At 40.7% G+C, this 14568-nt stretch overlaps 1 protein-coding gene across 4 annotated transcripts in view; it reads left to right on the top strand.

Annotated features, from left to right (window-relative positions):
• The first annotated feature begins 761 nt into the window (after positions 1-761).
• Positions 762-14568, top strand: part of DNM1L (dynamin 1 like) — a 36419-nt gene continuing 22612 nt past the window's right edge. For all 4 annotated transcript variants that reach the window (XM_036400234.2, XM_036400232.2, XM_036400233.2 and 1 more), the window contains exons 1-2: positions 762-961; positions 12188-12335. In XM_036400234.2, coding sequence (XP_036256127.1) covers positions 860-961; positions 12188-12335 — 250 coding nt within the window. In that variant the 5' untranslated portion in view covers positions 762-859. The remainder of the gene's footprint in view (positions 962-12187; positions 12336-14568) is intronic.

The raw sequence follows: 14568 nt of genomic DNA, 5'->3' as shown, positions 1-14568 counted from the left end.
CATAAATTCCATTCAAACACAGGATTCTGTCTGGTCAGTGTCAGCTTGTTCCTCTGAATCCTGACAGAATCTTCATGGCTGAGTGAGGCAGGAAGAAGTTGGTTTCTTCTGATAATGGAGCAATAAATTCTTTTTCTCTGAAAGATTTAGGTGTCCTGTGGTTGCTATCTCAGTGCGAGTACCTCATTCCTTTCTTAAAAAAAATATCCCACAAACACAGTTTCTATTTTAACTACAGAAGTTCCATTTTAAGTACAAAACTACATTTACCATACTATTAGAATGTTAATACAGCACTACTAATCAATACAACACAATACATATAGTAAATATCTGCGTAGAGCCATATAATCCGCACTTTTCACATTAGGATGAATTTGTTCACAGAAGGAGTGATTGTGCATTGGGAGATGCATTGGAATGGGAGGTGCTGGAGTCACCGTCCCTGGGACTGTTTGAGGAAGGTGGCACTCAGCGCCTCGGTCTAGTTGACATGCAGGCGTTCAATCACAGGCTGGACCCAAATATCCCAGAGGTCTTTTCCAGCCTCTCTGATTCTGTGTAATAAAACCCGGCAGTTTTTGCGACACAACAACAGCACGGCGCCCGCGCCCCCGGCGCTGTCCGAGCAGGGCGCGGCCCGGGCGGGGCCCCTCAGCCCCAGGGCCTACAACTCCCATGGTGCCCGGCGGCGGCGGCGGTGCGCGCGGCGGCCGCGCAGGGGCTGCCGGGGGCCGGGCCGTGCGCGGGGGCCGGCGCCGATGGCGGCAGGCGCAGGGGGCGGCTGAGGGAGCCGCCGGTGCCCGTCGCGTCCGTCGACCGCCGACGCCTCGCCCGCCCCGTCCCTTCCCCCGCCGCTATGGAGGCGCTGATCCCCGTCATCAACAAGCTGCAGGACGTGTTCAACACGGTGGGGGCCGACATCATCCAACTGCCGCAGATCGTGGTGGTGGGCACGCAGGTGAGGCGGGCCGGGCCGGGGGCGCGGGCGTTCCCCGCCCCGAGGGCGAGCTCGGGGTGTCCATCGCGCTTCCGCCGCCGCGGAGCCGCGGCTGCCTCCGCCAAGGGCACGGGGGGACGCGGCGGGCGAGGGCGGGTGGGGCGCCCTCGGTGCCCGCGTTCCCCCCGCACGCCCTCGGCGGCTCCGCTGCCTCAGCCCCGGGTGCGCCGGGAGCGCCTCGTGCGCCGCCGCCCGCCCGCCCTTGGGCGCCGCTCCGGAGCGCTTGGAGGGGCCGGGGAGCTCCGCGGGGCTGCGGGCAGGGCCGGTGCCCCCGGACCCCGTGGCTCCGGCCCGAACCGAGGGGATGCGGGTGGTGTCGGGGACCCGGGGAGCGGCAGCCGCCCCGGTGCGTCAGCGTGACCGCCATCGCGCCCGGTCAGTGGCTTCCCTTCTTCGACAGCGGCCGTGCAGCGAGGGCGGACGGAAGGGATGTGCTAGCGGGACGGCATCTTGCGGGCGTGGATGGCTGTCCTTTCCTTTCCTTTGCCCCGAGTTCTTGTGCCGTTTGGACTCTTTGTCTTAGCTGGTGCCGGGGAGTGAAGGCGACAGGCGAGGCCGGCGACTCTTGGCTGCAACAGTTGCAACACGTGCGTGTGAGCCTGGTAATGCTCCTGGGCTCGGAGATAGCTCAGAGCCTCTCCTATCTCTTCAAATGGGATGCTGCTCTACAGCAGAACTTTTGGCAGCTGAATATGCCTGACCAGAACTGCGGCGCTCACAAGGGAGTAGAAGATGAGGCTAAGATTTGAAGCTAAATGGATCTCTCATTTTGTTTCTGTGAAATTTAAATGCGTATTGAATGTGCTGTGCTCCTTGACAGTAGCTTGCTCATCAAAGACTTCAAGACCAAGTACTCTGTACTCAGGATTTTTATTGATATCTTAAAACACCAGCTGTATGTGTAAATGCAATGGCATTTTTCTATGTAAGATTAAAAAAGTTTTTTTTCCAGTTTCACTTTATGAAATATATGGAAGTGGCATTTTTTAAAAATACTTTTATCAACTCTGTCCCAGTTACCTTCTCCTAGGTGTAAATACTTTCCATAAGTAAATACTGAGAGTTAAAACAGTATTGACTTGTTTGCCTTCAGTGGTCTCCCCGTCAGTATCAATATCTATTCAGTGCTGTATCCATGATATTTATGAGCCCTCTTGAATTAGCATGAAATTTCCTGTCGTGCCAAAACAAAGTCCTCTATGGACTCCAGAAAAATATCTAGCAAAATATCTAGCAAGCTGTATCTTGGGGTGTTTTTGTTTTAGTCAGCGTTGTTGGAAGAAAAAATTGTCTTTACTGACATAATAATTCCATGATGGTTATTTTATGCAATTAGTTTTAGTTTAAATAAAATATTATTAGTCTATTAATTTGGAGTTAGCTTATTGGAGACCAGATTTCTAGAGATGTGTCAGATATGGCATTAGAGCTGGTAGTTTTGCTGCTGGTAGCTTTTTTCCTTTTTTTTTATGTGTGCCTTTTAGACAGTCTTGTTTCTTTGTGAAGTGCTGTGTGGCCTTTAACTTTGTTCACACAGCTGGTGTGTCTGTAGCCCACTGGTATATGCTGTCTTTGCTTTGCTGTCTTTGAGTAATATTCACAATAAACAGTCTTGAATTTTTCACCTCCATTTTTCTTGCAGGAAGCAAATGCTGCCATTTAAGGTTGCTGTAATTCTCTGTTAATTGAGTTATGCTTTCTTGCTTCCAATTTGCCACTTGCTTTTTTTAAATGACCTTTTTACATATTCAGCAAGGAGAGGAAAAATGCTTTTTGAAGTAGTTTTTTGTTTATTTTTCTCTCCTCTACCCTTTTGTTTATTTGTGCTTATGTCTTTCTCTGCTTCTCATTCTGTGCATTAAGTTAATTCTTTATTTTTTAGAGTATTTAGGACTAGAAGCTGTTCATAAGCCTTAATTCCGTTTCCCATGTTCCCTTTCCCCCACCTCTGTTGTTTGGGATTTGTTTCCTACCTCCCTTGTGCCCTTAGCAATTGAAATGTTTTAATTTTTTCTCTTTCTAGATACATTTTAGTGCTAATTGTGAATTGTTTCTCAGTAAATTTTGCCCATCTAGATGGGCTCTTGCACTTGTAGTGGTTTTCCTGCCATTCAGTCATATGAGAATTCCTTCTCATTCTCCCCATAAATATTGTGTGAGTTATTTCTGTATCCTAGTACAGGGGCATTTAAGAAAACTGGGGACTGTGCTGGTAGAACTCAGAGGACACCTTCAGACTGCCAATTTTTCTTCACTGTTTCAGGGTTTTTCTGCCATTTCCAGATAGGTGTTCTATTTTTTTCCCCAATTCAGTATTCCAGTTCCATTTTTAGAACTGTATGACTGAATTGCAAAAAAAGAGAAGTGTCCAGGTTAGTAATATGATATAAAAATACTAGTTCAGTGATGTTGTAATACCCAGTGTTCTGGTTTATACAAATGCTTTATGCTCTATATTTTAAGGGATAACAGGGTGGTATTGAAGTGCCTCAACTAAACACATTAAGACTACAGTAAAGGAGGCAAGGGGAAGAAAAGTAATTTAGTTAATTATGGCCTTTGTGTGGATAGGTGGTATCACAAAAATTAATTGCCTACACTACCAAAGTGATCATAAGATTTAGAATAAATTCAAGAAAACCAGCCAGACAACAAAATACCTGCCTAGAAGTAGGTAACAATGAATTGTCTTTATTTTTTGTGCCATTAATTCCTGGACTATGTTTGGGGTTTTTAGTAGTCATCAACTTAGTTTTATACAAACTTTAGTGTCAGCTTTGTAGCAAAATTCTTCTAATACTGACATTATAAAAACACCTTTTGGGCTTTTTTTGCACTTGGTAGTGTTAATTGAAGTACAGACATTGTAGTGAAATTGATGCAGCAAGTGATGGAATTGACAAGTGAGATTTTTTGAGTGACCTTTCTTGTGTACATTTAGGGACTGACTTTTGCTCAGTCTTCTGCCAATGCCATTTTGAGACTAAATGGGGAGGTGTAGTTTACAGTATTTATTAATTAAAAAATCCATTCTCTTGGATGTTCCCCTGGGATTGGCTCACAGAAAAGCATTACATTTATTCCTTTTTTTTTTTTTTTTTTTTTTTTACTGTTTGGTGTAAGTATGCTTGATGCTAATGCTAAACCACTTTTTGATTGTAAGGTGGAAGGTTTCTTGTTCTGAGGTCACAGCCTGAGCACGTGGATGTGTATAAATTGATGTCCTGGTAAGATAAGTAGTTGGAAGAATGCTAAATTTGGCTGTTAGGAAGTTGACAGCAATGGGAAGGTGATGAAGTCCTGGCTAGTGGGATGAGGAGATGAATCCAGCAGGTGCTCTCAAAGCATCCTGTCTGAGAGGGACTGGCACCTTTGTCTGGAACTTCAGGTGTTCTTGCAGAGCTTCTGTGACTCTCCCTGGCAGGGGAACAGAAATTCAAGCCCCTTAGCTCATTCAGTGTAGCCTACATTGTGTTGGCAAAAAGCCAGTTGGAGGTGAAGGAAGCTCCAATTTGTACCAAGCAACAAGGAAAGCCCCATGCCAGGCACAGCTATGTCTTCCTCCTTCCTCTCTTGCTGGGTGGTTGGTTTGATTTTTGTGGGGTTTTGTTTTTGTTGTTTTGTCCAAGGATCTTTCAAGCAATTCAAACAGATGCAAAAACCCCATTTGTATCTACATTTGAATAGAGATGTAACCAGAGCATTGCTTCCACGCTGGCTGGGGACAGTTTGTTTTTTCTCACAAATGTTTTGCAAACTCCTGATTTCATTTGTTTTTTTTTTTTTTTTTTCTTTGTTTCCATATCTGACATTTACAGTCTCTGGTTTTGGGTGTAACTGTTTTCCTTTTTTTGCCATCTTTTGCTCCTGTCAAGTCATGCCCTGACTGTTGTGTTTGTTTCAGACAAGCAGCAAAGTGAGGCTGACATTAATTAGCTATTTGCATTTACCAGACATAATAGAAATGTTGCTGCTGATATGATATAGTGCAAGCAACGTTTAGTGTTGTGCTGTTTCTTTTCTCTCATGGGCTCCCTGTGTTTCTGAACAGCTGAACTTTTTGGGTGCTGAAGGTTTCTGTGATTAAAAGGGTGGCATTTTCACAGTTTCTATCTGCAGACTTCATATGAATTAAAATAAAATTATAGGTCTAATAACTTGATCCTGCATTTTAGCATTTTATGATTCTTAATATGAGAACATTATTAAACACCATTTAGAAGATATTAATTTCATTGTTTGCAAATGCCTGGTTATTTTGGAAGAGTGGAGAGTCTGCACAGAATTCACAGTTGTAGAAGGATGTGGATAAAGAAGTCTTGTGCTTCTCTTTTCTTGTTTGTTTGTGTGCTTTGTTTTCTTTTGGTGCTTTACTGCAAGGGCCCTGTTGTGTTCATCTTGTGATTGGCAGTTGTTTCCTTGGAAAACTGGTGTTTTAATTAGACCAGGTGAATCTTGTATGTTGTCCAGGAGGCACATTGCAAAGAAAACATATTATCAGGAAGATGGAGGGGAAGAGAATTAAAACAGCACAGGCATTTGATTTTCACAATCTGGAGAGAAAATGCCTGTGTAGGTAGTTCTTGGAAAAGATTTGTTTGTGTAGTAGCCAGAAGGTTGACTAAATTGGAGATTTGGGGTTTGGGTTTGTTTTAATAGTGCTGTTGTTTAGAACTTTTAAAATTTGAATATGCAAGTTGGTTTTGTTTTGATTTACTTTACTGCCAGTTATGAATATAGCAGTATGCACAGTACTGTGTGAGGTCAGGATATCTGGCTTGCAAATGTGACTCTTCAAATACCACAGTTCCATGATGTAACTGAGAGTCTGTAACTTGTTTCTACTTAGATTAGGCAATTTTTCTTAAATGAATTATTGGAGGGCTTTGGGAATTGATGTACTGAGGAAGAAAACATCTGCTAATCATTGCTGTATTTGCAGTTGTTTGGCACTTGTCTGCAGGTAGATATGGTGTAAATGCAGGATTTCTGTAGAGTTTGGCCTGAGCTGTGCCAGTTCTTTACGGCTGGTACATAAGCTGTTTTATGTGGAGGTAGTTCCTGTGACTTTGAGTCTCCCCCTGACTTATTCAGGAGAGTTCTCTTTTCAAGTAAATAGGGAATGCCCTGCAGGAACAAGAGTCTTGTTGTCTGGACAAGATCTTGCATGTATTTTGCAACAATGAGCAGTGCATTATGCTGGTTTTACTGCTTTCTCAAGTTGGGATCAGCCTGTTGTTTCTTCTGCATCTTTTAGAAGTGTTATTTTGTTTCAAACAATGTCTTAAAATAATCCATTTGGCCTGCTTATAGCTTTAACATTCTTTTTTGATTAGTAAATAAATTTTTAAATTTGTTACCTGTTTAGAGCCAGCCTAGCTTGGGGCATTCCTAGTTTGAATAGGAAAATTTTGTTATCTGTTCCAACTAAAGCAATTCCTTTGTGGACTCTGAAACTGCATGTGTACTCACCTTTTATTCCAGAATAATTTGTATTTGCAAAATAAGGAAAGAAAAAGAAATACTTCTGTTCTTTAGGTATAGCAGGCTGAACTCTTCTAGACTGGCTACTTCGAGTAACTTTTTAAAGCATCAATGTGGGTAATATTCCTGTGGATAACATCCCAGCACAAGTGCTTTTATTAGCTTTTATTTCCCAATGATAAAATGAAAATTTAGAAAATTCCATTTGTACAGATTGCCAAGAGCAGGATTTACCATCAGGACTTTTGTACTTTTTGTATGACAGAAAGTGCAGAACTGCCACCATTTCATCTCAGATGTCAAAGCCAGATACATTGCTTTCCTTAATAGAACTCCTCAGCAGTTAGTATGTCTCATTGAGAGGTGTCTCTTGCTTCACAGCTCCTTACTGTCATTCTTGAATATTTGTATTGTGCCACTCCAAAAGTCATAGGGAATTCTGACATCACTGCCTCTATTTTCTTGTGCTCTCCTATAAAAAGTCTGTGTTGTGTTGCAGGAGTTCTTTGCATTTTTTTCCCTATTGGATGAAATAGAAAACTTACCAGTTTGCCCTGTTCTAAAGCAATGAGCTAAATTTTACACTCCTTTCAACTAATTTTTGGTTTGGAAGTTTCCCAGTAGTTTATTGGACATGTTTCCTCAACAAGGCTTTTTCCCCACAGGTGATGTATTGTGCATTGGCTCCACAAAGACTTTATGAAGTCTAAAGATAGACAAAGGAAGGCAGGAGATTCTTGTAAGATGATTTTCTTTGTAAGATGAAGTTTGTTGCAGCTGATTCAAGTCCATTATCAATTTAATAATACTTGAAATACCCAACAGTCACCTATCCAAGCATGTGACTGTAAGACATTTGATGGTTCTTGTGCATCAGTGAGACTCCAGGTGAGCCTTGTGTTAATTTGCCTTCTTGCTTCATGGACTTCATAAGAGTAAGGTCAGACTTTGTTTATTTACTGAGCTAATTGGTGAGACCCTGTGAGCTAGAGGGCAGTGAATCACAAGGGACCTGGCATTCCTTTAAGGAAAGCCCCATGGAGCACAAAGCAATAGTCCATCCACTTGCTTGGGAAAATGAGTGGAGGTCTAGGGAGAGCAGAATTGAGGGAACTCATGGCTCAGGCTCAGCACAGCACACTCGTGCAGGAGGTGGAAACAAGGACACGCTCGCTCAGGGATATAAAAATCCTGCCTGCATAGGCAGAGATGGGATTGAGAAAGCCACTGTTACTGGTAAGGGCATCAAAGGCAGCAGGAACTTCCAGCACTGGATCAGGAGTTAAGGAAAAGGAGAAATAGGGAAATAAAGTCTTCCTGCTGTCCGTGACAGGTGATGCAGGGACAGTGAATATGGACAAGGCTGAGGCGCTGGATCCTTTCTTTGCCCTTCTAGGGTCTTCTAGGCCTTTGGCCCTTTAGGCAGGGTTAAAAATGGAGAATAGCTCAGTGCTGCAAGAGGATTGGGTCAGGGTTCTTTTTTTTTTGATATGGAGAAAACATCTTTGCATTCTGTTTGGTGTAGGGAAGAAAACTCTTAAAATAGAAACACTAACGAGGATTTGGAAATAGAATAAGAAAGCCAGTGAAGTAAATGGGATAGGGTGAATTTGAATGGTTGTTCAGAGTGTTACTTCAGCATTTTTGAGATGGAGTCTCTTCCATCTGACTTGTCAAAGGCCCTAAAGTGCTTTTGGAAGTAACATCTCTGGCTGTTAATGAAGCTGGACAATTATAAAATCATGCACTTGCTGTGTGCTGCTTCTGAATTCCTAAAACTGTAGTTTGTAATGCAGCAGATTGTAACCTACATTTTCTCTAAAGAATTAGTGTAATGGATGGGAGCAAATGCCTTTTGATACTTAAGTGTGCACAGTTGAAACATGCAGGGACAAGTAAAGAAGAAATGAAGGCTGGAAAGCAAAGCAACCTCATGAGGACTGTTAAAAGTAGAGGTGCTAGTTATTTGGAGTGGATCACAATTCTTACAGCTCACAGCTTTTGAATTTGGGAGCATAAGTGCACAATTGTTTCCCAGTGACTGCCCTTCATCCTTGATTGTCAACATCATCTTCAGATTAATCAAGCCAAAGATGAACATGCGCAGGTGTATGTAACAGGTGTTACAGAGGCAGTGAGAGTGCTGATATGGTTTCAACACACTCTGACAGTACATACAACGTAAAATACTGAAGTCCTGTGTGCATCATGTCTTTTTATCTTAGTACTTCAGGGGAAAATGGTTTTCACCATCCACCAGACACAGGTGTTTCTCTGTGAAACAAATGGTGGTTGGCAGAGCAGAGTGTAATGCACTCAGCCATGGTAGTTTGACACAAAGGCTAAAGGAGTGATACAAGATGTTCCTGTATTTGCCTCCCTGCTATTTTATGAGCAACATCTATTAAGTTCCTCTAGATAGCACAACTAGTAGATATTTCAAGTTAGGATCAGATATTAGGGTCCAGAGGGAAAATCTGCCTGATCACCTATGAAAAGCTAGAGTTTGTTAATGCTTTTTTTGACCCATCATGAAATGAATTCATTTCAGTTCACGCTTCAAATTGCGACGAGCATTTCAATGAGATGACAAAACAAGTGTGATACTTCTGCAGACTCGTTCCTTAAATTTCCTTTGGTTATCAGAGTTAGTGTCTGTCTACATCTATTCTGTGAAGGAGTGGCTGAACTGACTTTGTATTCTTAACAGACCCATATCCCTTGCTTCCCCCTCATTGGCAGAACAAGATCAGCTTTGTGTTTACTGCTTCCTGCGCTGTGTTCCCAGACAGTTCTTGGTAATGGATGCTGAGGAGTCCAGATTAAGAAGTGCGTCATTAGATAATTGTATTCCAACAGCAGATTGCTTTAGTTGGGAGTGTAATGCAATTTGAAAGAATTTCCTGATGCATGGAGCACTGTAATGTTTCATTTAGTGTGTTTGCAGAGGATCCAGATTGTTCCTTCCCCATCCAGAGGTAACTGGGAGTGGTGTAAGACACAGTGGTTTGCTTCTATACGTAGCTTGGTGTACCCATTTTAGCTTCCTGCAGTCCCCTCCTTTGGAATCACTAAAGAGCAACAGTGTGCAGCAGCTCGTCTCATGGATTTTGGTTTCCTTTCATGGTGAGGTTGTTGATAAGGATTCCTGCTATTTGTTACTATCCCTTATGTGCTTGGATTATGTGTTCATGAGAAGCTACTTCATCTAAGTCTGATCTCCAGCCCTGTGAGACTGAGTCATCATTTTTCCCATGCCTAAGAAAATCTTGCTCAAGAGACCACAGAATCCCCAAGATTGGAAGAGACCTTCAAGATCATCTAGTCCAACCATCAACCCAGAATAATCATCCCTAAGCCATATCCCCAAGTACCACATCCAGATGCCTTGTAATATTTGGAATATTTTTAATAAATGAAGCACTGGTCTTTGTGTTTTGTTTTGTTTTTGTTTTTTTTTTCCAATGCAGAAGATGAGCCTTTATCATCTCTCATTTTTTTGGTTAGGCATTTCACTTTTTTTAAGTAAGTTTGTTGAGAGGTGGTTTGTTACTTGTCTCTGTGAAGTTTGTTTTTTCTCAGTCTCTAATATCAGTAGTTCTTCAAAAGTGGGCTAGAACAGGAACTTGCTCAGGGAGGCTTGCAGACCTAGTTCATGCTTTGGTCAGGTTCTTAAGTTATTTGGGAAGAGTTCAGTGCCCAATGGTCTGTTGTGAGCTGCTTGCAGGGAAGGTGTCCAAAGCTGATTTGGAGAAGGACAGTTGAAGAAAATTATTAATAACTTTCTAGAGGAGTCTTTTGAAGGAAAAACAAATCTTAATAAGGCTGTATTTCTGCTTGACCCTGCTCTTTTCCCAAGTATTTCTAAATCATTGATCTCACTGCTGTCAAATGTGATTTAGATTTACTTTGAATAATACACATAATCTGTGTTGGTGTATTATTTGCCTATTGAGACAAATGATATTTTTGATAAAATATCTTTTTTTTCTGGGCCATAAAGCCTATACAATAAAGTGGTACAATAAAAGAAGGCTTTCATTTGTTGCTGTTCAAACTTTATAGGGGTTTTGCCTTGTATTTTAATATCTATTTTGTCATTTTGCATACAAGCCCTATTTCAGTAGTTTTTAAAGCTCTCATATAATATATTTGTGTCTTGTTTTACTGCACTAGTAGAAATGTACTGTCTGAGAGTAACATGTTGGTTGACCTCTGATCTATTTTTCAGTTTTAGAAAAGTCACCTAATGTCACTAAATTTGTGAGATTTAAGGATATTCATCGCTTTTTTTATATCATGTTATGCTAGGTGATATAATTTGCTTGAAGTCTCAAATCTGTTGCTTCAGAACTGGTAGACTGAGTGGAGGTTCTGTAGCAGTTACATAATGCACATTCCAGCTGTCAGAAGCATCTGTTGGTTTCCTTTTTTGGTTTTGTTTTCTTGTTTGTTTGTTTTTTGACAAGAGAATTGTTTGGTAGTTGCATTAATACAGAAATATTTCCTAGATGGTGGCAATGACTGTCAGAGCTGGTTTTCTCATGGCATCACTACGTAGACTTAGAGTTGTAGAAAATTGGGAGAGTTCAATACAGTGTTATTAAAAAGACAAAATCTCCTCAATCAGATTGAGTATTATCTTGGCATATCTGTGTCTATTTGTTATTCTTAGTTTTAACATGGTATTTATTTGGAATCACTTTTAAGACCCAGGTTTTCACAGCTGCTGTTGGACTGGTTGTGAATCTTACACAAAAGTCCTGCAGGAGAATATTTTAAATGTAGTCTCTCAAAGAATATTTGTAATTACACAGCCTTTAAGTATTTCACAACTTTTTACAGTTTGTTATGTAAATACTTAAATATATATAGAGGGAGAGAGAGTGGGATGCCATGAAACAATGTTTATTTCTCTGTTTAGGGTATAAAACAATGTCTGTACTTATCAATCTGATACAATGCATTATACCAAAAAAAACCCCAACAAAACAAACAACCCCAAAAACTAACCAACCAAAAAAACCCAACAAAAACCAAAACAAACAACCCCAAAAACCAACCAACCAAAAAAACCCAAACAAACCCCCCCATCCAAGCAAACCTCAAACAGAAAGCAGTATAACATTGTAGCAGCCTGTGTACTCAGGTAAACATTGTTAATATATGTTTGTGTAATGGCTGCTGCTGGTGTCAGTACAGCCAGCCCTTGTTAGTTCTAACAAATACTAACCAGGGTTAAATTCCTCGGTTTACCCAGCAATTTTACTTCAAGATGTTAGAACATGACATAGTACAAGACATCAGATTTCTTTCTGAGCATTATAAAGAAAAGCATTTTTTCCCAGAAATGTTTCTGGAGAGTTTGATACTTGTGGCAGAAAATGTTCAATAGGAGATTAATTTTTGTGAAACCTACTATGAGTTTAGTTTGACTTTAAGAGATAAAAACCATGGGACAAACCATGTAGACAGAAACCTGTTCTGAGTATCCCAAGCAGGTTTAGACCTGCTTGTACCTACCTGGCTTGTAGCAGACCTGTGTCCCTTAGTGCCTGTGCAGTGGCACTGCTCTGTCTGCAGGGAGTCTCTCACAGCTCCTTCAGGCACTCTGTAGCAGAGGACAAGACAGATGAATGCAAACTAAAACATCACAGCATTTTTATGTTTCAGAAAGTAATGTAGCTGTATTCCACTTTTCAGAGCAGTGGAAAAAGTTCTGTGTTGGAAAGTCTTGTGGGGAGGGATCTGCTCCCACGAGGTACTGGAGTTGTCACCCGGAGACCCCTTATTCTGCAGCTGGTGCACGTTTCCCCAGAGGATGGTCGGAAAGGAGCTGGAGATGAAAATGGTAAGTGTGATCCAAGAATGTGTTTTGCCTTTTTATTCAAGTCTTTCCTGTCCTTTGCAACAAAAAATCAGTTGCTGTAATCTTAAAACTCTAGTATGCTTTTTAAAATTTGCTTGGAAGAAAACACAGCTGTTGTCACATCTGTTTTTTCCATTTAGCAAATGTCATGAAGTCAAAATCTTTTGGATAGTCAAAATGCCTTTAATTTTTTAAGCTTTCCTGTTCTTGGGAATTTCTATTGAGAAAAACAGGCATTTCAGTTGTAAAGATAATTGTCTGGAGTGTAGAGAACATGATTTTCTTATGTGTGTTTTTCATCCCCTCCCCTTTTGCAGTTTATATAAGATATTTCATTGAGAGGGTGACGAGTACAAGAGTTTTTAGAAGGAGGGTCAGAAATAAGTGAGTTCTGGAGAAATGAAAACAAACTTGTAGTAGATGCAAACAGAGTTGAACTGACAAGTTCTGTAGCTTACACATGCCACCCTACTGGGCTGCACTGAGAGACTTCAAGTGCATCAAGCAGGGCATTTTAAATGTTCTGTGGTTTTTACTTTGAAGCTTGTCTTCTGTACTGCTTCTATTTTATCCTTCAGCAGATCAAGAAAGTGATCTCAGTTGTCCCTTGGGAGTTTCAATGCTCATTTTATACCAACTAATGCTCCTGATTAGGAGCAGCAGAGGCATAACCACCTTCTGATTGTAAGATAAATCTTAAGGGTTTTTTTTATGTAGACTCTAACAACTGCACAGGCTTTTGTTGGCATGATAAACTTGGGACTATAAATATTAATTCTCATTGTGTTAAATTTTTTCTTAATTTGTTTTTATCAATAGTAAGTCAAGGTATCAGGTGTTCTTTACAGCATTTATTTTCCTGTAATATTTATGGCCTTTGATTTCTGAAGGACAGTTCCTTGTATTGTGCTGTTTGAAAGGTTTAAGCTCCAATCTTCATTACTGTCACAAGCAGAGAACACAGTTAGGGTTCATAACAATTAGCCTGCAAACCATGTGAGAAATTTTAGGGACGATTCAGGCTGGAAATTATTTCAGGAGACCTCTAGCTCAATCTCCTCAAAACAGGGCCAACTCTGAAGCCCAGACCAGGTTTCTTTGGTCTGTATCTGCTTGGTTCTTAAAACCTTGAAGAATGGAGAATTCAATCTCTTTGCAAGTTTTAGAAATGGCACATTTGATGTCTTTAAATGCAGTTTTACATTGCTTGTACTGTACAGTGTATAGTTTGTATTTCTAGAACTTCTCAGAATGCTTGGAGTCTGAGTTGCAGGGTAAAATATTATTTTGCTCTTCTTTGCTACTTTACAGGTGTAAAAGGAGGTTTTGTAATTGGAGTATTCTGAGTCAGGGCAGAGCCATTTTGTTTTAGGTTGCATTTCATTTGGGGATTTGGATTTTAAATTAAAAATTAATAGGGATGTTTGGCTAAATTATTATTTATGATGCCCACTTAGATTTTTTTGGGGAAAATGATCAATACGTATGGTATTAATGTTATAATCTCCTCTTGTTCTTCTGAGAGAGATGTGGGCTTGTTTGGTAAGAACAGGGATTTGATAAGAACAGAAATTATGATTTACCAATTGAATTTGAAATGTCTTCTCTCCAAAATTCAGGCAAATTGTGGTCTAAATGGTGTTGTCACTGATCTGGTCTAGCTTATGTTCAGTTTGTGGTGTTACATCTGAGAAGATGGGATCAAGTAGCTTGGAAAGAAAAAAGATGACAACCTCTTATCCTGGCTGTGCTGTGTTGTAAGAAGTGCCATTAGAGGTCTATTTTTAGAGGTAATTTTATCTGTAATGAGGTGGATGTTGAGGTAGGGTTGAAGAGGGATTTGGGATTTCCCAGAGGAAAATAGTCTTGCAGAAAAGGATTTTATCCAGATGAGGAATTTCTTTACAAGTTGAATATTGGACAAGAGAGATCAGTCTTGGCATGCTGCTTTCTGAATGCTGGCATTGAACTCTCTGTGCACACAAAGAGTTTTGTACAACTCTCTCTTCTCTTTTGACTTCTGTTTTGTGATTGTCTCCTGTGTCCATCATAATGCTTGCTCTACTGGTATTGTATATTAACACAGCCATTTCAAAATAGATGCTACTCTGTGGTTCTTACAAGCTTTAATTTTAGCTCTGTTGTAGTGTTGGCATCCAGAAAGCTTCCCAGTTTTTAACACAAAGCACTTTTGACTGCTCTGCTGTTCACTTAG

This window comes from Molothrus ater, chromosome 5 (genome assembly GCF_012460135.2).
Source record: "Molothrus ater isolate BHLD 08-10-18 breed brown headed cowbird chromosome 5, BPBGC_Mater_1.1, whole genome shotgun sequence".
In the NCBI taxonomy this organism is placed as follows: Eukaryota; Metazoa; Chordata; class Aves; order Passeriformes; family Icteridae; genus Molothrus; species Molothrus ater.
This window is presented reverse-complemented; position numbering and strand designations above follow the sequence as displayed.